The sequence below is a fragment of the Phyllobates terribilis genome, unplaced genomic scaffold (genome assembly GCF_046119375.1).
Source record: "Phyllobates terribilis strain yellow unplaced genomic scaffold, ASM4611937v1 Scaffold_3__8_contigs__length_932513732, whole genome shotgun sequence".
Lineage (NCBI taxonomy): Eukaryota > Metazoa > Chordata > Amphibia > Anura > Dendrobatidae > Phyllobates > Phyllobates terribilis.
The window spans coordinates 780,445,888-780,471,850 of record NW_027362763.1 but is presented as its reverse complement, the minus strand read 5'-3'; the positions used below and the strand labels follow the sequence as shown (position 1 = coordinate 780,471,850).

Below are 25,963 nucleotides of genomic sequence, written 5' to 3'. Positions count from 1 at the left end.
CACTGCAGCCAATCAGCGGTTGATGATTGGCTGCTGCTCCTCAATATTCTGTGAGAGCGCATGTCCACTCTGACGAAATTGTAAAGGCTGCAGCCAGTGAGTTCTGGCGATGGAGCGGAAGATGCACTGGCGGACACAGACAGAAAAAGGCTCCTGCTCAAGAACAATACATGGGCCCTTTGCAGCCCAGAGCTCCTAAAAAAAGAAAATGGCACCTGCTTTGGAGGTTGGAATAAGCCTCCTTACTTCTTGGGCCTCTGTGCAGCTGCACAGGTTGCACCAATGGTAAGTCCGCCCCTGGGGAGATAAGTACGGTATATGCTTTTCTAATTTTACTCAGGGGAATCAGGCATTTAAGAAGAGGTTGGCCAAAAAGTAGACATCCCCTTTAAACCCCTGAAGGCATATCACTAGGATATGTCATTATTTTATGATCAGTGGGGGTCTGACCTGTGGGATCCTCACCAAGCCTAACAATAAAGGGGCCACAGCTCTGATTTAGCTCTTTGGAACTCTCATGATCTTGAGAATGAAAGGGCCAGAGGTCAGACGTCCGGCATTTGTAATGTAGGCTTGACATATTGAGTTTTCTTCTAATCAAAACTTATCATGTAAGTGTTCACACTGTTGGGTTCACCACTGGTCATGAGAATGGGGGCTTCATGTACCCCTTTTTAATGTCAATTGCTGCTCAATTCAAAGTCTATGGGGCTGACTGAGATAGCCAAGTCCACAGGATTTGATTCTGGAAAAACCCTTTATGGCTAGTATAAGTTAGGTTTAAAAGAGAAATAAACAAAAGACTTAGAGCTCATGCACATAGTGTAATTCAATATTTTTTTACATTTGTCTCCCCCTCCATAAAAGCATACTTCATACCGAATTTTTAGAAAATAGCAAAAGGCAATGGTACTCACCAGCCAAGGTTTCAAGAAAAAATGCACACCAGGACACGGCCGGCCCCCTTTTGTTAGAAGGAGGTAACACAGGTGCAGAATGCTAATGAACAATCGCCCTCAACCACTCTCACTGGAGGGGCGACTACCCAGCACTAAAACTGCACACAGATGAAACTTGCAGTAGGGTGCAATTCACACACTCGCGGCACCGTGCCTAGCCAGCATCCTATTATACGCCCCTACTATTCGACTAGGCGGGATGCCCGGCACCCTATCCGTGCATCGCAGAGTTGTGAAGCCCCCACTCACAAGGTCACCATTACTGGGCCTGGCCGTGCCCTAGCAGATAAAAAAAAGTGCAAAAAATATCATATGAGGTATTAGTTGATATTTTGGCCAAAATACGTAAGCTCGCAACCCATCGTCAAGGGTCCTCACGGTTTTGCGAGTCCCTACTCTAATATTAAAAACAGACAGCATAGCCAGAACAATAGACAGAATTTTTAGAAAATCATACCGAGCAGCCAGTCTATCCTACAGTTTACTGTTTACAAGCCCAGTCTTGCAATTATCATGCGTGTTACCATCTGTTAAGTGATAGAGCAGGTGGCTGGTTAAAAAATAACCCACTAAAAATGATGTATCTCTTCAGTGTTTGTCTAAATGTGCTCCATTGTTAATATACAGCACTGAAGATTATACCGGTGATCGTGCTGCAGGAAAAACCATAGCTCTGCCATGTGCATTACGTGTTGTTCAATGTCCTCTATTATGACTTTGACAGATTCTTTCATGCTACATACACACAGTTTCTATTATTCATTGCACCCTATGAATAACCTTAGAGTGTGTTTAAAATAAAAAAAACAACTATATTTTTTATTTTTATAGATAATTTTACCCAATCCCACCACCCTATATGTAATATTCAGGACCGGTATATCCTATTTAAAGATTATATATACAGTGGGTACGGAAAGTATTCAGACCCCTTTAAATTTTTCACTCTTTGTTTCATTGCAGCCATTTGGTAAATTCTAAAAAGTTCATTTTTTTTCTCATTAAAGTACACTCTGCACCCCATCTTGACTGACAAAAAAAAACAGAAATGTAGAAATGTTTGCAAATTTATTAAAAAAGAGAAACTTAAATATCACATGGTCGTAAGTATTCAGTCCCTTTGATCAGTATTGAGTAGAAGCTCCCTTTTGAGCTAGTACAATCATGAGTCTTCTTGGGAATGATGCAACAAGTTTTTCACACCTGGATTTGGGGATCCTCTGCCATTCTTCCTTGCAGATCCTCTCCAGTTCCATCAGGTTGGATGGTGAACGTTAGTGGAGAGCCATTTTCAGGTCTCTCCAGAGATGCTCAATTGGGTTTAGGTCAGGGCTCTGGCTGGGCCAGTCAAGAATGGTCACAGAGTTGTTCTGAAGCCACTCCTTTGTTGTTTTAGCTGTGTGCTTAGGGTCATTGTCTTGTTGGAAGGTGAACCTTCTGCCAAGTCTGAGGTCCAGAGCACTCTGGAAGAAGTTTTCATCCAGAATATCTCTGTACTTGGCCGCATTCATGTTTCCTTCAGTTGCAACAAGTCGTCCTGTCCCTGCATCTAAAAAACACCCCCATAGCATGATGCTGCCACCACCATGTTTCACTGTTGGGATTGTATTGGGCAGGTGATGAGCAGTGTCTGGTTTTCTCCACACACACCGCTTAGAATTATCACCAAAAAGTTCTATCTTCGTCTCATCAGACCAGAGAATCTTATTTCTCATAGTTTGGGAGTCCTTCATGTCTTTTTGGGCAAACTCTATGCGGGCTTTCATATGTCTTGCACTGAGGAGAGGCTTCCGTCGGACCACTCTGCCATAAAGGCCCGGCTGGTGGAGGGCTGCAGTGATAGTTGACTTTGTGGAACTTTCTCCCATCTCCCTACTGCATCTCTGGAGCTCAGCCACAGTGATCTTGGGGTTCTTCTTTACCTCTCTCACCAAGGCTCTTCTCCCACGATTGGTCAGTTTGGCTGGACGGTCAGGTATAGGAAGATTTCTGGTGGTCTCAAACTTCTTTCATTTAAGGATTATGGAGGCCACTGTGCTCTTAGGAACCTTGAGTAATGCAGAAATTCTTTTGTAACCTTTGTCAGATCTGTGCCTTGCCGCAATTCTGTCTCTGAGTTCCTTGGGCAGTTTCTTTGAGCTCATGATTCTCATTTGGTCTGACATACACTGTGAGCTGTGAGGTCTTATATAGACAGGTGTGTGCCTTTCCAAATCAGTTTAATTAAACACAGCTGGACTCCAATGAAGCAGTAGAACCATCTCAAGGAGGATCACAATGAAATGGACAGCATGTGACTGAGTATATGTACTGAGAATATGAGTGTCTGAGCAAAGGGTCTGAATACTTATGACCATGTGATATATCAGTTTTTCTTTTTTAATAAATTTGCAAAAATTTCTACATTTCTGTTTTTTTCAGTCAAGATGGGGTGCAGAGTGTACTTTAAAGAGAAAAAATAAATTAACCTTTTAGAATTTACCAAATGGCTGCAATGAAACAAAGAGTGAAAAATGTAAAGGGGTCTGAATACTCTCGGTACCCACTGTATATATCTATAGATATAGATATAAATTATTTCTGAGGTTTGTTTTTATGCACGGCCAAACGACTTGACCCCTGTGCACCAAATTTGACACAAAGGTAAATCAGGAAGATATTAGTCTGGATTTCAGCTCTCTAGGACTTACTGTTTGACATATTTTCAAAAAAGACAGTATGCAGAAGAAAATATTAATTTACGGCTAAACTATTGGACCAATCTGCCCAAAATTTGTCAATCAAGAGATTCGGAAAGTTTTGGACCGGGTTTCAGCTCTCTTACGACAAACCACTCACCACATATTTGCAAATAAAAAAAAACAGAATTCAAAAGCAAATATTAATTGAAATGTCTTCTGGACAATACTAGAGAAAAAGAAAATTTCTACGAATAACGACTCAGATATTTACAAAGAAAAGAAGGACTGGAAAGACACAAAGAGCAAAATAGGGTCTTACCTGGGTAACAATGTTAAAAGAATTGCATAATGGTGCTCACCTGGTCGGGTTGTGCGCACCCAACCACTGATAACGCTTAAAGGGGTTGTCCGGTCCAAATCGATAAGTGTGCAGTTACTCTGTGTGACTACAGACTTATGAATCCCCCCAGTGCATGCAGGATTCGCCGGTATCGGAGCCAGGACTGGAGGGTACGTATGCGTTATACATATTCCCGGCCAGAACCCATCCAATGGGCGTGGCATTGCTCCCTACACTTGTATTAAGCAAAGCCACGCCCCCGACTAGTGATATGGCCGTTTAGTGGGCAGGGCCGACTAGAGAGCCCGGCCTCACTCCATACAGGTGTACAGAGAGCGAGGCCACGCCCACTGTACTGGCTCTGGCCGAGAGTATGTATAACTCATACATACCCTCCGGTCCTGGCTCAGAAACCAGCGAATCCTCGCAGCACACAGTGCAGGCCCTGGGGGGATTCATAAGTCTGCAGTTACACAGAGTGACTTCAGACTTATCGATTTGGACTGGACAACCCCTTTAAGGCTGCTGCCAACCCACGAGAGGATGAAAGTGCAGGTAATGGAGAAACAAATGGGTTAATTCTGCGATAGCTATCTTAGTTGTCCTGAAGAAGAAGTTTATACACTTCGAAACGCGTTGACAAATAAACAACTTATACTCGGATTGGCATCCTTCATGCTTCCCAAACAGCAGCGCAGAATTAACCCTTTTGTTTCTCCATTACCTGAACTCATATATTGGCGTCATATCAGTAGCTAACATAGTTTACAACCACGTACAAACAACAATTAAGCAAAATAGAACTATGCAAAGCCAGGTAATTCTACTAGAATGTAATAAATGAGAATTAATGTTCAAATTCAACAACATGGCTGCAAAGAGAAAATGTATTTGTGTAAAATGAAATTTGAGGTCTTATTAAAGCAGAACATCACTTTTTTTTTCTTTTTGCCTATATAGTACAGCATAAGGTTTTTCTAAAGAATGATATAGAGGTTTTGGTATGCCTTGTGTATACAATACGTGTGTTAGTTGATATGCCATTTCTGGGTTTCTTCTGCTCTCTGATATGGCTCCTCTAATATAATGCAGACTACTTTTTCCATAATGTCTTAGGCTTGGGAAAGGGGAATTAGTCTGAGTCTTCTCTAAGGACAATATGTGATAGATTAGTGACATACAACTGTTGTCCCTTAGCTGCAGAGTCTCTGTCTTTTATTCTACCTGATGCAGCTTCAGTCTGTTTTATCTGCTTACTGCTTGTGATAGGTTTCTTCTTGTCAGCATTTGCAAGCCAGAACAATGGAAGGCAGGCTGTTAGCATATACTGGAGGTTCTACACACAGGACACACAATTAATATAAACAGTATGGCCTAGTGAGAGGAGTTTTTTTTAAACTCAGCTAATTTTTGTTTTCACTCACCTATTATATCAATGCTTTATGAAGCAAAAATGGAGGACATCTAGAGAAACAAGGATTGAGTTGGGTGCATGGGGGAGAGGAATGAGAGCTGCCAGTAAGAGGTCATCCTTCAGTTCACAGGAAGACAGAGACTGACCTCTTGTCTAAACAAGAGAACCTGTACTGAATGGGTGGTTAGTCTGGAGAACACATGACAAAGCTGCCTATAAAGTTGTGTTCCCCAACTCCAGTCCTCAAGAGACACCCACAGATCATGTTTTCTGGATTTCCTTTGTAGTGCAAAGGTGATGGAATTATTAGTTGGGCAATACTAAGAAAATCCTGAAAACATGATCTGTTGGTGGCTCTTGAGGACTGGAGTTGAGGAACACTGCTATAAAAGTTTAAGGTATATGGATGCAATGGAGCTGGGATGAAACATGTTGAGTTAGCATTATATGTGAAAAAAGGTAGAAAGTGATGGGCATCGGAAGTCCTGGAATGTCCCTAAGCTGCCAATAACAATAATGAAGGTATAAAGTATATAGTAATAATAAAGGAGGAAAGGACAGTGTATGAGAGGCACTAGTAACCCAAATAAATGAGAATATGAGACCGCCTGCATGCAAAAATTAGTGGTGTGTTTTGTTAGATAACCATGGTGAACAATAAGTCATTAAAACATTTTAAAGGCAAAAAAGGGGGAAAAGTTTTTTTGGCTCAAAATCAAATCTGCATAGAAGAATGTGTATGGAGATCAAAGCAGACTCCTTATAAGTCAAGAATGGGGCTGGGCACAATGGTGTCAATACAATGGTTACATTAGTAGCCAAATATTTCAAATACAGAAACAACAGCATAAATGCAAATAACAGTATATAATGGCTGTAATAAACCAATGGATCACAAAGGATATAATACAAAAAGAGAGGTAAACATAAATATGAGTATAAATACCGAATCAAGGAAACCACCTAAAAAATAGGCATCTGACCTATGAGGTATAAACCCTAGAAAGGAGATATTAGGAAGGGAGTTTGTCTTCTTATCCAAAGTCATATTGCAAGGCCCTTTAAGAGTTGGATATTGACTTTTAGGATTGCTACTTCCAATAGAGGGCACTAGAGTTCCTATCTTTTTTTCTAATGAGGGTACCTGCATACAGAATGAATGGGAATTCCTAAATAAAAGGAGCCATATCATTGGTGCAACCTGTGCTGTCGCACTGGGGCCCTAGGTGTAAGGGGGCCCATTTCTACATCCAAAGCAGGTGCAATTTTGCATTTTTTGGAGCTCTTGAGCTGCAAAGGGCCAATATATTGTTCTTGCACAGGGGCCCTTTTCTGTCTTTGTCCGCCAGTGAAAGGAGCATTGTATTAAACCTTATGACCGCACTGACTGGGGGTTTTCGTGGGTGCCTGACCTTATATTGTCTTTTGAAGCCTGATCTTTGCTTCCTGTTGGTAAGTTGATTAGGCAAGGGTAATAAGTAACCGGCAATTCAGCAAAGTGCAAGTTATGGCATCATCCTTGTCTTGTCCTGAGTAGATCATCAAGTAAAGTCAAAAAAGCTTAGACTACGGCTACGCAGTGGGAAGAACACATCCATGCTTATTGGCATACAGAAGGTCTCTACTCTTATTGATTAAGGCATTAACATTAGAATCCATTAGGCTCGGCCTTGTATTACTACTTGTTACAAATGATTATTAGGCCAGATGCCGTCCTACTGACAGAGAAGGATTGTTGCACTATTAAATCAGCTTGTAACTATTATTTTTACTTATTCCGTGTCTATAGGCCTCTCTATCAGAAGTGTGTGCTGGAAAGGAGACAGAATTCTAGCCGGGACTCAGGATAGTGAAATCTTTGAAGTGATGGTGCGAGAACGGGATAAGCCCATGTTAATAATGCAGGGACATTGCGAGGGTGAGCTCTGGGCCCTTGCCATGCACCCAAAGAAACCCCTAGCAGTTACTGGAAGTGACGATCGATCTGTAAGGTATTTATTTCTTATATCAAATATATGAACTTCTGCCAGTGATTTAAATTCAAGAGATCGAATATGTTCTTGAAGGGAATCTGTCACCAGGTTTTAGCTACCCCATCTGAGAGCAGCATAATGTATGGGGCAGAGACCCTGATTCCAGCAATGTGTCACTTACTTTACTTGCTGGATGCTGCCTTTTTGATTAAAAACTGTTTTATCTGCTGCAGATCTGCCGTTTCTCGAATGCTGAGCTCTGTATAACTCCACCCACACCACTGATTGGCAGCTTTCTGTGTACACTGTGCATAGGCAGAAAGCTATCAATCAGTGATGGGAGCGGGGTTATACAGAGCTCATGAATATGGAGGGCTACCTGGCTGCATGATTATTAGTCCTTTAGGGTTAATTTCCTATTGATAAAACAGTAACTTTATCAAAACTACAGCAAGCAGCCCAGCAAATAGCACATCACTGGAATCAGGGTCTCTGTCTCCACATTATGCTGCTCTCAGATTAGGTGGCAATAACCTGGTAACAGATTCTCTTTAATTGACTTTGTTGATAAAGTTTAAAACTTAATAAATTAGATTTACAATGTTTTTCAAGATCCAAAAATACCAGTTATATTGATATAACATCCAGTGCTGCTGATCCCATGTCCCTCATTGTTCTTTACTTACTGTGCTATAATGGTCACATGCTGTCCACCCACCTGATTGGCTGCAGCGGTTACATGGGTAGGGAGCATCTGCAGGGACAACAGGAGCTATGTCAGTAAGGCCATAAAAGAAATAACTAGGTTATTTTATTATTCAATTCATATTATTCCTGATCCTAGAAGTTCCCCTTAAGATAGTACAGCAACTACTATCACTTCCTAGATCAGTGACACTTCTAGTTACATGATTTTTTTTCTGGCATCTCTTAAGATGACCATGGATCCACCCAACACCAAGAGCGGATAGCACCAAATTCTGAGATGTCATTACTTCTGTGTCTGATGAGGTTGCCACAGGGAAAGCTGTAGACCTCAAGCTAGCCAGAAACATTAGATAGCTGTCAGCCAAGCAGCCGTTCAGCCAACAGCTATGTATCCCGACTACTGCAAACACGGGAACACTCCACCCGTCTGAGTCCTCTAGCAGCAACTAATGTTCCTGTCAAACAAAAGGATTGGTCATTGAAATTTGGCAGGCCGGATCCTTCTCTCCCCCAACCTAGATGGTCTGTCGATCCCTTCGAAATCGATGTGTTCTGCCAACTTTGTCTAATGTGTATGGTGGCCATTAGTCTACTGTTTTCATTATGATTTATGCCATGATGGGACTTTTCTTTACTTGGCCCTAGGTTATGGAGTCTTGCAGACCATTCACTAATAGCTCGATGTAATATGGAGGAAGCTGTGCGGAGTGTGGCCTTTAGTCCAGATGGCTCGCAGCTTGCCCTTGGGATGAAGGATGGCTCATTCACTGTACTCAGGGTTAGGTAAGAGATGTTTTGATGGAATTATTTATTTGCTAGGATGATATCTTTTCAGTTTGAAATTCTCTTCATTTGTATTATACTTAATTTATTATCATGGATGTTATCCTATCTACCCCAAAATAGTCTCAATAAAAATATCAGGTCATCACGCGAAAAACGAAAAAAAAAAACAAGCCTTCACACAGCTCCATCAATCGAAAATAAAAATGTTGCGGATTTTGTAAAAATGGCGACCCAAGCAAACTTTTTTTTTTTTTACAAATTTCGGAATTTTTTCCACCACTTATATAAAAACCAAAATATGCAAGTTTGGTATTGTCATAATCATACTGACCCGGACAATCATATTTCTAAGTCATTTATATTGCAGAATGAACACTAAAAGAACAAAACCTAGCAAACAATTGTGGAATTGCGTTTTTTTCCACAATTTCACTTCACTTGGATCTTTTTTCCAATATTCGGATGTGTTTTTCAAGTGATTTTGCTGCGGAAATTTCACAGCGTAAACGCTTGTAATACGTGCCCCATGATCCCCAATGTCAATCCGCAATTTCAATGCCCATGTTGCAGAATTTTCCGCATCGTTTTTGATGTGCGGAAATATCCCCAGCATGTCCATTATTTGTGCATTAAGGCTATGTGCCCACGATGCAGAAATGAAACAGAAAATTTCTGCAGCATTTCTGCATCTCCCTGGCAGAAAAAAACGCATGCAGATTGTGCATGCGTTTTTCCTGCAGAATACATGCGGATCCACATACGGGTTCACATGCGTTTCCGCATGCAGATTGACAAGCGCTTTCCAGGCGATAGCATCACTTGGAAAGTGCTTGACAACTAGGTCACACTGTATAAATCCATGCAAACAGCATGGATTTATACAGTGTGAACCGTAAAAATTAAAACAAATAAAGCTATACTCACCCCCGAGGCCCCGGCGTGGCTGCAGCGCTGCTTCCTGGCTGGTTCCCGGCTGCCGGCATATCGCGAGACAGAGCGGTGAAGGGCCTGCGGTCACATGACTGTGACGTCACCGAAGGTCCTTCAGCGCTGCTGGCATTCAGAGAGAAGACGCCGGACAGGTGAGTATAAACTTTATTTGTTATTTTATTCTTTTTTTACAGGTACAATGGTACCCAGGTCTGGATGAGAGTCTCCTCTCCTCCAGAACTGGTTACCATCCGCACATAGAGACGCATAGAAGCCACTTGTAAAAATGTACAGTCGCGGTTTCTGTGCGTCTCAATGCAAGTCAATGGCGGGAGTTCCGCTGCACTTCCACAAAATTAAATGACATGCTGCGGATTTTTGTACGCAGCATAAACGCTGCGGAAAAATCCGCAGCATGTGCATAGAACATGTGGAATCCCCTTGGGGACCATGGGGTGCGGATTACCTAGCGTTTTACAAGCGGAACTCCCGCCATTGACTTGCATTGAGACGCACAGAAACCGCGACTGTACATTTTTACAAGTGGCTTCTATGCGTCTCTATGTGCGGATGGTACCCAGTTCTGGAGGAGAGGAGACTCTCCTCCAGACCTGGGTACCATTGTACCTGTAAAAAAAGAATAAAATAACAAATAAAGTTTATACTCACCTGTCCGGAGGCTTCTCTCTGAATGCCAGCAGCGCTGAAGGACCTGCGGTGACGTCACAGTCATGTGACCGCAGGCCCTTCACCGCTGTGTCTCGCGATATGCCGGCAGCCGGGAACCAGACAGGAACGAGCGCTGCAGCCACGCTGGAGCCTCGGGGGTGAGTATAGCTTTATTTGTTTTAATTTTTACGGTTCACACTATATAAATCCAAGCTGTTTGCATGGATTTATATAGTGTGACCTAGTTGTCAAGCACTTTCCAAGTGATGCTATCGCCTGGAAAGTGCTTGTCAATCTGCATGCGGAAACACATGTGAACCCGCATGTGGATCCGCATGTATTCTGCAGGAAAAAAGCATGCACAATCTGCATGCGTTTTTTTCTGCCAGGGAGATGCAGAAATGCTGCAGAAATTTTCTGCTTCATTTCTGCATCGTGGGCACATAGCCTTACACTTGAGGAATTGCCTTCTCAATGCATTAGAAAACGCAAGGCAATTCCGCATGTCCAAAATGCACGAAAAACGCGCGAAAATGGCGTGTCAAATTCCGCACATGTTTTTCCGGGCAAGGACATGCAGAAATAAAGCGGAAATTTAGCCTTCCAGTACACCATATGATAAAATAGATGGTGTCATTCAAAGTAACACTAGTTCCACAAAAAAACAAGGCCGCATATAGCTTTGTCAGCAGGACAATAAAAAAGTTACTGCTCTTGGAAAAATTGGAGGGAAAAATGAAAGTGCAAAAGTGAAAAATCGCTCTCTCCTTAAAGGGGTTTTCCCACGAACAAAAGTTCATTTTAAGAACTGTCTGTGTCTGACCGTGTACGGAGCATACCACAGCTCCTGGGCAGGGAGGAAGCAAAGGACAATACAGGCATTACAGGAGGAGATCACATAGGATTCATTTTGTGAGGTAAAACATTGTTTAAAAACAGGCAGTGAAATGTTTTACCTCACAAAATGAATCCTCTGCGATCCCCGGCTGTAATGTCTGTATACTCTCTTGCCTCCTCCCCTGCCCTGGAGATGTCATATGTTCTGTACACTGTCAGACACAGACAATTTTTAAAATGAACTTTCGCTTGTGGGAAAACCCCTTTAAGGGGTTAAAATAGATTAAGGCTGTGTGCCCACGATGCGTTTTTCAAGCGTTTTTGCTGCGGAATTTCTGCTGTGGAAACGCTTTAAAAACCCATGGTCCCCAATGACAATACGCATGTTCTGTGCCCATGCTGCGGAATTTTCCGCAGCGGATTTTATGTGCGGAAAAATCCGCAGCATGTCCATTATTTGTGCGTTTACGCATGCGAATTTGCCTACTCAATGCATTAGAAAAACGCATGACAAATCCGCATGTAAAAACGCGTGTTAAAATCTGCACGCGTTTTTGCTGGCATGGACATGCAGAAAGGAAGCGGAAATTTTCTGCTTCAATTCTGCATCGTGGGCGCATAGCCTAAGGGCGGAGTTGCATTTTCAGACTGCGTTCACACATTCAGTTTTTTATACAGTTTTTGTTGTCAAAAGCCAAAAGTGGATTCGAAAGAAGAAGTCTCAGGCTCTGATTCATCAGGATTGTCATTATTCACACCAGTCTTCATCATCTTGCCACAGATCTTATTATGAATAAGATTTGTGGCATAAAGAACGCCACCACTCGCCATGAATGTGACGTCCCGTGGTCGCCATACCCCGTTCCGCCCTAGCTTCGCTCACTTTGTCAGAGCTGAATGAAAGTGGCGTGTAAATGCCATATATCGCAAAATATTTGCCCAGATTGACATTGCGCAAACATTTGGCGACTTTTTAAAAAAAATTTGCCCCAGTTTTCTAACGTAAAAAGCTTTGATAAATTGGGGCCTCAGTCTTTTCTTTGTAGGTGTTTTCCATTTATGATCCTTTTCTCGTTTTGACTTCAAAAACTACTACATAAAAAATCCTGAACATGGAAACCTGACCTCAGATTCTTACCTGAAACCATAAAAAGAAAAATTCCACCAAAAATATTTGTAATTGTTTACTGACAAACAGTGGACGAGTAAGCGTTCAGCCTTCATCACTTCTTTTTCATGTAATATTTAATCGGAAGGTTTTGTACTGTGTCTTTTTCACTTTGTGTGAAGTATTAATAATATATCATTGCATCTACAAATTGATTTTATCTCACAAAAAAAGGGAACATTACTGAAATGTCTTACTTGGCATTAAAAAAGCGAATTTGAATGTTGTTTTGCAGGGATATGACAGAAGTGGTTCACATTAAGGACAGGAAAGAAGTAATTCATGAAATGAAGTTTTCTCCGGATGGATCCTACCTTGCTGTGGGCTCTAATGATGGCCTTGTGGATGTGTATGCAGTTGCACAGCGATACAAAAAAATTGGGGAATGCAATAAGTCTTCCAGTTTTATAACCCACCTTGACTGGTCTGTGGATAGCAAGTACCTGCAAACTAATGATGGATCCGGAGAAAGATTGTTTTACAAGATGCCATGTGAGTATTCTTGGAAAGCTCTGATAAAGCTTCACCTGTTGGATATGAAAGGCTCCTAGTATGTAGCATCCAGATCCAGAGTATGGGGGGCACTATGCTACAGTTCACCTGGCATCCAACTGAAAAGGACATTTAGTTGCAGAAAATAGAAAACCCTGTGAGCTGCTCTCAGCCAATGAGAATTGCAAAAAAACACTTCCTCAAATGCTGATTGGCTGAGAGCATGTGCGATGCATAATGCTGTAGCTCAAGTGATCTCTGCTAGGACCACCAAGCTATTCCATCCAGTCCATTAGTCATCTGATACCACTGATTGACTGCAACTGTTAGGTTTAAGTAACTGATGTACTTAACGTCATCTTCTCCAGTGTGATGACATCCTGCCCTTGAGTCTTCTGACTCTACAACCATCAATTGATACCACTGATTGGCTGCAACCTTTAGGTTTAGGTGACTGATGTACACAACATCATCTTCTCCAGTGTGATGACATCCTGCCCTTGAGTCTTCTGACTTTACAACCATCAATTGATACCACTGATTGGCTGCAACCTTTAGGTTTAGGTGAATGATGTACACAACATCATCTTCTCCAGTGGTATGACATCGTGTCCTTGAGTCTTCTGACTCTGCACCCAATCAGTAGTCCCAGGGATTAGCTGACTGATGGACAGGACTTCATCACTTCTGGATCTGGGGAGACCACTGGAGGGTTGGTGCTGTAGTGGTGGGGGATTTGAGTGTTTAGTTATTGCTACTAGAGTAATACTTATAATGAGCCCTACACTATGACGTGTACTACAAGTCCTAGAAAACTCTTATACAGTAATCTTGAAAACAGGGAGGATTAGAAACTATAAGTATATTAGAAAGTTGACCTCTCTTTGTGTAACGCAATGACTAAGCTAGTGTGGAAGAGTTATGGCTACATGTACACTAGGACTATAAAACCACGTGTGTGCCCTTCTGACCCATTATTCATACATTACAGCTGGGAAGCATCTCACAAACAAAGATGAAATTAAAGGTATACATTGGTTTTCTTGGACGTGTGTGGTTGGACCAGAAGTCAACGGAATATGGCCAAAATATACCGACCTTACTGACATCAATTCAGTAGATGCCAATTTTAATAGCACAGCGTTGGTGACTGGAGATGATTTTGGGCTAGTAAAATTATTCAGGTTTCCTAGCCTTAAAAAAGGTAAGCTGATTCCTTAATGTTTTCATTTATATGACTTATCAGCACCCAAATTCTGTAACTATCAGCTGACGGACAAGAATTGTGTAGAGGATGCAACGTGGTTAAAGAGGACCTGTCACTCCTTCTGGCTTATGTATTTTAGTAAATAGTCATATATGACAATTGTGGATTATCTTTTCTCAAAGTTTAGCAAAGGAACTGATCTATGTTGTGATGTTCCTACTAGAAAAGTATGAATAAATTGACAATTGAGTTTCACACGTTGAGGGTTCGTCATTCAACCGACAGCTATTTATTTTAACCCACCTATACACATGAATTCTTGACATAGCCCTCTCCTTACATGCATAAATGATATTTGTTGTACATGAATGGAGGATATCTAGAGGTGGTTAAGGTGGCTATACACATTAGATTAATGTCGGCAAAACCTACCAGTTTCAGTAAGACCAGACAATCATTTCTTCTCCCAGGAGATAATTCATCACTAGCATTGGCTGATGTTGGGTTCCCAATTGAGAAAACATGCAAGCTAGGCTGTATAACTGTTAGAACCTTGCCTTTCCTTTGCTGGTCACATGACCTTGTTGGCCTATTTAATCCTGCTCCGCCCTTCTGGCTTTGCTGGACTTCATTGTATATCTACTTTCTAGCTAGCCTGTGCTCTGTGTCTTGCTCTGTTAGTTTGCTTGGTCTACTGACCTCTATGTTCTATATTTTTTTGTTTGTTCGTCTGTCTGCTACTATTTCTGTTAGGAGGTGTCCCATATTCCTCCCAGTCCTTAGTACTTGTAGGGATTCCTTCCCCACATCTATAGGTCTCCGTACAGACTAGCTTAGGACTTTAGCAGGTCTGATCGCAGGATCAGGTCCCCTGTTACATCGTAGGGATTCAGCTGAGTTCTATCGTAGGGACAGATCTCCTCTCTTTCCTTAGCTCTGGTAGCAGAACATAACAGTAAGTCCAGCCTGCAAATTCTCTAAGGAAAGATTTTTCTGTTCCATCATGGTGTCGGTTCAGGATTTGGCTCATCGCCTGCAGGGACTCTCTCTGGAGGTGGCCGAGCTCCGTCAGCACGTGAGTAACTGTCCTGGAGCACATTTCTTGGAGCCTAAGGTATGTTTGCCGAATTTATTTTTTGGTGAACACCGAGAATTTTTTTCATTTAAAAATGCTTGCTTATTGTATTTTCGTTTGAGACCTAAGTCCTCTGGGGATGAATCCCAGCGCGTAGGGTTCATAATGTCACTTTTGCGCAAAGAGCCTCAGGAGTGGGCCTTTTCTTTGCAACCTAGTGATACATGCTTCAGATCAGTGGATAGTTTTTTTCTGCTTTGGGACTATTATATGATGATCCTGACCGTGTCGCATCAGCTGAGACTGAGTTGAGACGTTTAAAACAGGGATCAGGTAATGTGGAAAAATATTGTACTCATTTCCGTCGTTGGTCTACTCAAACAGGGTGGAACGATTCTGCTCTGAAAAGTCTATTTCTTGCTGGGCTCAGTGAAAGGGTTAAAGACCTGCTAATTGCTTATCCTACACCTGAAGATTTGCAACAGGCTATGCAATTAGCTATACGGGTGGATAGAAGACTGCGTGCAAGGGTTAATGAGAGCAAATCCTCTGCTATGTCAGTTTCTGGTTATGAGAATGTGTGTACTAACAGTGGTGAACCGATGGAGATTGGATCGGTGGCACCTCGCTCTCAAGAAAAAGACCGTCGATTTTCTGAAGGCTTGTGTTTCTATTGCGGAAAATCTGGTCATTTGATTAAAGGCTGTGAGCTTCGTATGAAGAAAGAAAAAAAAAAATGGTCAGTCACGCCCGTATTGCCTGTTTAAATTCCAAGGGTATATTATTAGCTGCTTCCACGATTGCTCAGAAAAAATTAATGGAATTTCGGGTGTTTGTTGATTGCGGGTCTACTCTGAATGTAATTGATGGGGGATTCGTGGAAAGACTCAATTTAAAACCTGAACCTTTATCATCCCCCATTGCTGTGGTTTCTGTGGATGGTTCCCCTTTGAAGAATATTACTCTCAAGGTCTGTGAATTTCCTCTCACTATTAATGGTGTTCACCATGAGAAATTGGATTTGGTAGTGTTGAATAATTTGCCTTCTCCAGTAATATTGGGATTGCCCTGGTTAAAATTTCACAATCCTGTACTGGATTGGTCTACCAGTGAAATTAAATCCTGGAGCCATAAATGTTATGACAAGTGTTGTAACGGGCGTATTGCAGCTTTGGATAGGGGAGAATTGCCTGTTCCTATTCAGGATTTTTGGAGAGTTTTTTCTGAGAAGGAATCGCAGGTTTTGCCTCCCCATAGAGACTATGATTGTTCTATTGAATTTGTCCCTGGAGCGACTCTTCCTAAAAGTCGTTTATTTAACCTTACTATTCCTGAGAGGAAGGCTTTGGAGGAATACATACAGACAAGTTTGGCCGCCGGTCACATTAGGCCCTCTAAGTCTCCTGTGGCGGTTGGATTTTTTTTTGTAAAAAAAAAGGACGGCGGTTTACGTCCTTGTCTGGATTTTCGTGAGATTAACAAAATTACTGTACGCAATCCTTACCCACTGCCATTGATTCCTGATCTGTTTAACCAGTTAATGGGGGCCAAGTGGTTCTCTAAAATTGACCTTAAGGGGGCATACAATCTGTTGCGCATGAAGGAGGGTGACGAATGGAAGACTGCTTTTAACACTCCTGTGGGTCATTTTGAGAATCTGGTTATGCCTTTTGGTCTTACTAATGCTCCTGCATTTTTTCAGAATCTGATTAATGACATCCTTAGACCTTTGATCGGTAAAAATGTGGTTGTGTATTTGGATGACATTTTGATTTATTCGCCGGATCTGGAGTCTCATTGGCGGAGCGTGCGTGAGGTATTACAGTTATTAATGGACAATTCGCTTTTTGCTAAGCTGGAGAAATGTGAGTTCGCTGTACAGAGAATTAGTTTTTTGGGCTACATTATCTCCAGCAAAGGTTTTGAGATGGATCCGGTTAAGGTTCAGGCTGTGCAGGAATGGCCTAGGCCTATTGGTTTGAAATTGATACAGAGGTTTTTGGGTTTCGCCAATTACTACAGAAAATTCATAAAAAATTTTTCTAGTATTGTCAAACCTCTGACTGATCTCACCAGGAAAGGTGCTGATGCGGTTCAGTGGTCTTCTGAGGCCATTGAAGCTTTTGTGTATCTCAAGGAGAGGTTCACCTCTGCTCCCATCCTTATGCAGCCTGATGTTACTAGGCCGTTTTTGGTTGAGGTTGATGCTTCCTCTGTGGGGGTTGGCGCAGTATTGTCTCAGGATAACGGGGATGGATTACATCCCTGTGCCTTTTTTTCAAAAAAATTTTCGGAGACTGAACTGAATTACGATATTGGTAATCGGGAATTATTGGCTATTAAACTCGCATTTGAACACTGGCACCACTTCTTGGAAGGTGCGGAATTTCCCGTTCAGGTTCTTACGGATCATAAAAATCTGATATATCTTGATGCTGCCAAGTGCCTGAATGCCCGTCAGGCTAGGTGGGCACTGTTTTTCTCGCGGTTTAATTTCTCCGTTACTTACATCCCTGGTACTAAGAATGTTAAGGCGGATGCCTTGTCTCGCAGTTTTTCTCCCATGGTCGGTGCTGAGAAAGAGGAGAACATTTTACAAGAAGGTGTTGTGATAGCTGCTTTGGACTCCGTTTTGGAAAATGAGATTCTTAAAGCACAGGAGAATGCCCCTTCTAACACTCCTCATGGGAGGTTGTTTGTGCTTGGGACCTTTAGGAGAGATTTGTTTGTTGAGTGTCACGAATCTCGGTTGGCAGGTCATCCCGGAATCTCTGAGACCAAGAGACTGGTGGGTCGCAGTTTTTGGTGGCCTGGATGGCAGAAGGAAGTCATTAAGTGGGTGCGTCAATGTACTATATGTGCTAGATCTAAGTCCTCACATACTCCTGCTGCGGGGTTGCTTTGTCCTTTGGAGGTTCCCAGTGCTCCTTGGACACATTTGGCTATGGACTTTATAACTGACCTTCCCCCCTCTGAGGGTTTTACTGTCATCTGGGTGGTCGTGGACCGTTTTAGCAAGATGTGTCACTTGGTTCCTTTCGTCAAACTGCCCTGCGCTAAAACTCTCGCTAAGGCCTTTGTCAAGGAAATTGTCAGACTTCATGGCGTTCCTACTGACATTGTTTCTGATAGGGGTCCTCAGTTCGTGGCTCGTTTTTGGCGTGCCTTTTGTGATAGGTTGGGAGTTCATTTGTCGTTCTCGTCCGGATATCATCCTGAATCTAATGGCCAGACAGAAAGGAAAAACCAGGATGTTGAGCAGTTCTTGCGTTGTTTTGTGGCAGACAATCAAGAGGGGTGGTCTGAGTTTCTGCCACTTGCTGAATTTGCTCTGAACAATCATACATCTTCTTCTGCTGGTTGTTCGCCTTTTTTTTGTTGTTCTGGGAGACATCCGTCGTTTGGGTCGTTCTCCAAGTTGGGATCTGCCGTGCCTGAGGAGGAGAATTTTTCCGGTGATTTGGAGAGAGTTTGGACGGATGTGCGTGGTAATCTTCAGGAGGCCAACAGAAAATCTAAAGACTACTTTGATAGGAAACGACAGGAGGTTTTGTTCGCTGTTGGTGACATGGTTTGGTTGTCCTCTAGGAATCTGCGGTTGAGGATTCCTTCAAAGAAATTGGGTCCCAAGTTTGTAGGGCCCTTTAAGGTGCTTCAGGTTGTCAACCAATTTGCTGTTAGGTTGGAGGTTCCTACCTCCTGGAGAATTAATCCGGTATTTCATGTCTCTCTGTTGAAAAAAGCTGTTGTATCGGATTGTGACGCCTCTGCCTCTGTTCCTCCGGTGGTGGTGGACGGGGAATATGAAATTTCTCGCATCCTTAACTCTAGACGGTATAGAGGTAGTTTGCAGTATCTTGTGGCCTGGAAAGGTTTCGGTCCCGAGGATAACTCTTGGGTGAGGTCGGATGATGTTTCCGCGTCCAGACTTATCAGAGCGTTTCACAGGAGATTTCCTGATAAGCCTGGTCCTAGGGGATCCGGAGGATCCTCTTAGAAGGGGGGGTACTGTTAGAACCTTGCTCTTAGGTTTTTTTTCCTTTGCTGGTCACATGACCTTGTTGGCCTATTTAATCCTGCTCCGCCCTTCTGGCTTTGCTGGACTTCATTGTATATCTACTTTCTAGCTAGCCTGTGCTCTGTGTCTTGCTCTGTTAGTTTGCTTGGTCTACTGACCTCTATGTTCTATATTTTTTTGTTTGTTCGTCTGTCTGCTACTATTTCTGTTAGGAGGTGTCCCATATTCCTCCCAGTCCTTAGTACTTGTAGGGATTCCTTCCCCACATCTATAGGTCTCCGTACAGACTAGCTTAGGACTTTAGCAGGTCTGATCGCAGGATCAGGTCCCCTGTTACATCGTAGGGATTCAGCTGAGTTCTATCGTAGGGACAGATCTCCTCTCTTTCCTTAGCTCTGGTAGCAGAACATAACAATAACACAGCCGACACATGGGATGTAAAGTGCGTGCTTGACACCTGAGCCCTTTCCCTACATGCATAAACGGTGGAGTACCTGTGCTTTGCCATGGGAGTCGTCACTGCCATCTTTGTACTCCTATGAAGCCCAATGCTTTTTTTCAAAAATGAAAATTGGCCTTGGCGAGAACGGGTTAAGATATATTACAGCAATGCAAGTCGGTTGCAAAAATGTTCACACCTATTATCAATAGTCCAATTGCAAATGGGACAGTTTTACTTTTTTTGTTTTTTGCTGCTCCGAAATCAGTGAAGAATGCTTGTTTCTATTTAGAGAATGTTTTAGTCATCCACCAATGGAAATTGAACACAAACACTGGCAACAAGAGTGTGCGTTATTACTACACCGCCATCTGAATTTTTCTTCATGCATTTTTTAAAACAGTAATTGAAACATCTCCTTTAACTCCCCTTAGGCATATGAAAGAATTATGTTGGATCAATGGATTTCTGTGTGTAGTGATATGGATTAGACTGATTTAGAAAGCGTGGGCTGTGTCCTCCTCCACCTTTAGGGTGATGTATAATAGATGGTGTTCATGCAGTACTTACTACTTATTAAGCTGCTGCAGTCAGTGGATACGAGCATTAGATCTGCGAGCCCCGTACAAAGAGCATTTCTCATAGTGAACGTGATCATTTTACCACTTGGGTACAGACTGATCTCAATTTAGCATACAAGTTTTAAATATTTATGCGATGAACGGAAAGGAAGTTTCTGCTTTTCTAGAATTCAGTAATGTTTGCTGAAGATGACGCCATCAATGAATAAAATAACAGTTGTGTTTTGGGCCTGTTAAATAATGCACTTGAGCTTTCTCATCTCATTTATGAATGTTGGCACACGTTGCATTTAGGTTTCATGGCATGACTGCAGAACAACCAAATCCATGTACAAATCAAAAACACTCATGGGTGGCTGAATGATACTAATATTTTATGTACGGGGCTTTATAGAATAATAAAATAAACCTAAAACTTGTGTTCCTTCTCAATTTTTTTCTATTGGGACTTCACCAGACAAGACCAATGTGATGTTTGTACCTCACCAGAAAGGCCAAGGTCATGTCTGGATCTCACTACATGTGGGGGCAGTCTGTGCCAAAGTTAAAAATATTGCCTAATCTACTTTTCATTTGTCCTCTGAATTTTATATAACCTTAAAAGAAATTCAAAATGGATCAGTTATGTTTTCAAACTACAAATTACTGCAACCAGAACTTCTGTAAAAGCTACCTCCAGAGCTGTGCCTCACCAACAACTTGGTGGCCCCTCACTGATGGGGGGCCGCATCACAGTTTGAGAAGCACCAATCTTAACCAGTTATCCAGATCTCGGCTTTTTTTTTTTCCAGCACTAGTTATAAATTTAATTAAGTGAACTGATTGGTTAATACTGGCAAGCCCACCGATTTTTGGCTGATGTAGGTTATATACATTAGACCTAACTAATATTACTGTGAAAACTTAGGCATAGTGAAATGATGAATTAATTTTCTCCAATCCATACTGCCATTGGCATACACATTAGTTACATGATGGCTATCTCTCCCAATCCTCTATACACATGCATGCTTGGCGGACACTTACCTCCCTTGAGAATTCAGGATTGGATATGTTGAAATCCAACAGTCTGATCCTTCTCTTCCCTTCATACATGTAATAACTGTATCAGTAACAGGTTGTCACATCTCGACCAGAACCTGATCCTACAGCATCTTCTTCTGTCGCCAGGCGCCACCGTATTCATTTTGTCGGCGACGCTGGTGATAGAAGAGACGTTGGAACCAAAAGCTCTGGATGGTGCAGGCTCTGGCCCGCCATTTAGATTTGGGTGGCTGGGACCTGCAGTGCCGTCTAGTCTGACAATATTGATGTGTGTGCTGTTCAGCTGGAGTCATCAGCTCCCTTCTCCAGTCAGTTGGAGAGTACCACACCCTACTTAAGCTTTCACCTTACTGTCAGAAGCTGCCAGACATAGTCTTTCTTCCCTGGTTCAGTCCTGTCCGTTTAGCTCCTTGTTGGCTTGTGTTTCTGACTATTCTTACGGATTCTGGTTTTGTACTTTTCCTGCCCTCTTCGTTCTGACCGGGCTACCTGTCTTCTCCTTCCAGCCTGCACCACTGAACAGCAGCTTATTCCGTGGCCCCTGTCCAGGGGTCCCTGTTTAAGTCCAGGTCCCTGTACAGGGGTTAAAGGGTGAAGGCCAGGGCAGCCTCTGGGATCTGGTAAGTGGAGTGGCTTGTGCTAAGCCTGTCCATGGTAGCCATTTTAGAGCTGCCAGGTGACCACTGACAGAACGTCCTTACATAGGTGTTGTCATCTCTCCATTAGTACCCATTTACCATATGGATGCTCTCCTGAAGAGTATTAGACAAAACATGTCAGACGCATGGTAGGAATCTCTAGGGCAACAATAACTGGGAAATCTTCGCTGAGGTTCCTTGGCTAATAACATTGGATCTGAGCATCCACATATGTTGCGATGTTTCGGGGAATACCCCTTACTCAAGCTTGTGCTTTCAGGTTTCCTCTGAGTTTAAAACACGTCCACCACCTAAAAACATCGCAATAAACCATATAACAAAATTTACATTTTTTTCACTGCAAATCCATTTATCAGGGCAGAGTTGTTGAGTGTTAATGAAGCACTCCAATGAATATTTTTCTTAATTAAATGTGTGTGTATGGTATGTAGTGTGAGTGTATTAATTTGCTCACCTACCGCCGTTCTTCTCCACTTCTTAGTGACATCACCACTCTTCAGACTCTCCAGGTCACACTGCGCTCTGCGTGACCCGGAAGTGACTCTTACAAAGTAAGGCCTGGACTTCAACCCAAAAGGGCTAAAATGGAGGGCACCCATGACAGGGATGCGTGCCAAGGTCCTGGTAGAAGTATTATTACTATTTTTTTGTCTGGAGCTTGAGGTATCTTAAAATGGTGTTTTTTGCTAGAGGCAGTGGGAAGGGTTACTTGCTGAGGTGGGTGGGAGGGAGCACCCACCAGGGGGGTGGTATTAGATGTGGCCATACCTTATTGATTGCGGGAGGGCTACTTGGTGAAGAAAGGGGAAGGGGCACCCGCCAGGGGAGTTGCATTAGATCAGGCCATACCTTATTAGTTGCAGAAGAATTACTTTGTGAAGGGAGGGGGGTGGGGCACCCACCAAGGGATTGGTAGTAGATGTGGCCATACCTTACTAGCTGCAGGAACCTGGATATATAGGACTCCCTGGGTGGTGCATGACCAGTACACTGACGAATCAGCATAGTACATTGGTAGATCAGAGTCAGACAACTACGTCAGTGTCTGTCATTATTGATAGAGGTAAAACGAAGGTAAAGTAAAATAAGTGCTAAGGTGGAGGTTATTAGGGTTTATTTACAGGGCAAAGGTCAACCATTCCTCAGTCATGTAAGTGTATGGAGTGTCAGAATTTGGTTCCATAGGCTTACATTATAAAAGAGACTTCCGGCTCACACATAGTGAGCTGGAGAGTCTGAAGTGAGGTGATGTCACTGAGAAGAGGAGCAAAACGGTGGCCGATTAGGGATTGTTCTCTTACTGTTCCAGAGGCTCTCCCTGATGGATCTCTCTCTCAATAAAGGATTTTGGTTAGACCAAACGAGTTTGTTTCCGATGAGCACAGATCTAGTCACTGCACTATTTTCACTACTGTTCACTGATATGAGTAAGGCTGGCCATAAACCTTAGATATCTGAGTGCTCCTGTGCTCTCTATGACAAAGCTGCCAAATGACACATCAGCCGGCAACTTAACTCAACTAGAACAATGCAATCGTCAGTCCGATCTTGGACAGGAGCAATCGACATTTCTACCATTAGTCAGCCGCCACCACCATACACATTAGGCCACATTCACTTGTTCAGTATTTGGTCAGTATTTTACATCAGTATTTGTAAGCCAAAATCAGGAGTGGAAAAGGAAAAGTATAATAGAAACACGTAACCACTTCTGCATTTTTTACCCACTCCTGGTTTTGGCTTACAAATACTGATGTAAAGTACTGACCAAATACTGAACCTGTGAACGTGGCCTTAGACTGTTGACCAAACCTGTCGATAGTGGTGGTTCAGCCAACATTTCTCTAATGTATATGGGGACCTTAAGTCACCCTTTTGCATTTGTGTTGGCCTTGATGACTAGTTATACTAATTTTGTGATGTTTTCACTGACAAGTATATCTTAATAAGGTTAAGTTTCAAAGTGCCTTTCTGCTGGATCTATATGCAGGTACGTAAAATAAATGCCAATGCTATCAACTAATTAAAATGCAGAAATCTAATTGACCACAGCCAGTAGAGCTTTTTTGTGTCTTTAACTTGTGGAATAGTTGAGAACTTGGTTGAGTTAACTATTTTCTAATGGATCTGCCCTCCTTTTATTATTTAAGGAGCCAAGTTTCGGAAATATGTTGGACATTCTGCACACGTCACTAATGTACGCTGGTCCAATGACTTCCAGTGGGTTTTGAGCACCGGTGGAGCTGACCACTCTGTTTTTCAGTGGAGATTGATTCCTGAAGGAATGGTGAATGGCATCATTGAAACTCCACCTCAAGGTAAGTCTGATGGTTCTTTTGCAATGATCAGACAGGATGAGATAATACCTTAGTGTGAAGTCAGGCACCAGGCAAGAAAATCAGACAATGAGCTATCAATCAAGCTAAAGGGGCTAGTGGTGAGAGGGGAAAAAACCTAGGGAGGCAGTGGCTTCCAAAGGGCTCAGTCACACCCAGAGCACTTAACACCTAATTTACATATGAATGAAAACGCTATTTTCTCAAAAATATAGCAACAGATAGAAGATATAAAGGTGTTGATGGATTTAAATTTCAAAGACCTACATGTCCTACTCTAGATTCAGGAGAATCTTTATCCCTGGGAATCAGGGAATCATTTATCCCTGGAAAAAAATATATACAGTACAGACCAAAAGTTTGGACACACCTTCTCATTTAAAGATTTTTCTGTATTTTCATGACTATGAAAATTGTACATTCACACTGAAGGCATCAAAACTATGAATTAACCCATGTGGAATTATATACTTAACAAAAAAGTGTGAAACAACTGAAAATATGTCTTATATTCTAGGTTCTTCAAAGTAGCCACCTTTTGCTTTGATGACTGCTTTGCACACTCTTGGCATTCTCTTGATGAGCTTCAAGAGGTAGTCACCGGAAGTGGTCTTCCAACAATCTTGAAGGAGTTCCCAGAGATGCTTAGCACTTGTTGGCCCTTTTGCCTTCACTCTGCGGTCCAGCTCACCCCAAACCATCTCGATTGGGTTCAGGTCTTGTGACTGTGGAGGCCAGGTCATCTGGTATAGCACCCCATCACTCTCCTTCTTGGTCAGATAGCCCTTACACAGCCTGGAGGTGTGTTTGGGGGTCATTGTCCTTTTGAAAAATAAATGATGGTCCAACTAAACGCATACCGGATGGAATAGCATGCCGCTCCAAGATGCTATGGTAGCCATGCTGGTTCAGTATGCCTTCAATTTTGAATAAATCCCCAACAGTGTCACCAGCAAAGCACCCCCACACCATCACACCTCCTCCTCCATGCTTCACGGTGGGAACCAGGCATGTAGAGTCCATCCGTTCACCTTTTCTGCGTCGCATAAAGACACGCTGGTTGGAACCAAAAATATCAAATTTGGACTCATCAGACCAAAGCACAGATTTCCACTGGTCTAATGTTCATTCCTTGTGTTCTTTAGCCCAAACAAGTCTCTTCTGCTTGCTGCCTGTCCTTAGCAGTGGTTTCCAACAGCTATTTTACCATGAAGGCCTGCTGCACAAAGTCTCCTCTTAACAGTTGTTGAAGAGATGTGTCTGCTGCTAAAACTCTGTGTGGCATTGACCTGGTTTCTAATCTGAGCTGCTGTTAACCTGCGATTTCTGAGGCTGGTGACTCGGATAAACTTATCCTCAGAAGCAGAGGTGACTCTTGGTCTTCCTTTCCTGGGGCGGTCCTCATGTGAGACAGTTTCTTTGTAGCGCTTGATGGTTTTTGCAACTGCACTTGGGGACACTTTCAAAGTTTTCCCACTTTTTCGGCCTGACTGACCTTCATTTTTCTTTACTTAGCTGCTTTTTTCTTGCCATAATACAAATTCTAACAGTCTATTCAGTAGGACTATCAGCTGTATATCCACCTGACTTCTGTACAACACAACTGATGGTCCCATCCCCATTTATAAGGCAAGAAATCCCACTTAT

At 42.5% G+C, this 25,963-nt stretch overlaps 1 protein-coding gene across 3 annotated transcripts in view; it reads left to right on the top strand.

The window, feature by feature from the left end:
- The window catches only part of EML6 (EMAP like 6), a 279,209-nt gene that overhangs the window by 65,213 nt on the left and 188,033 nt on the right, over nucleotides 1-25,963 (top strand). For all 3 annotated transcript variants that reach the window (XM_073672290.1, XM_073672289.1, XM_073672288.1), the window contains exons 7-11: nucleotides 7,184-7,385; nucleotides 8,721-8,858; nucleotides 12,701-12,957; nucleotides 13,949-14,161; nucleotides 24,131-24,298. In XM_073672290.1, the coding sequence (XP_073528391.1) occupies nucleotides 7,184-7,385; nucleotides 8,721-8,858; nucleotides 12,701-12,957; nucleotides 13,949-14,161; nucleotides 24,131-24,298 (978 nt within the window). The remainder of the gene's footprint in view (nucleotides 1-7,183; nucleotides 7,386-8,720; nucleotides 8,859-12,700; nucleotides 12,958-13,948; nucleotides 14,162-24,130; nucleotides 24,299-25,963) is intronic.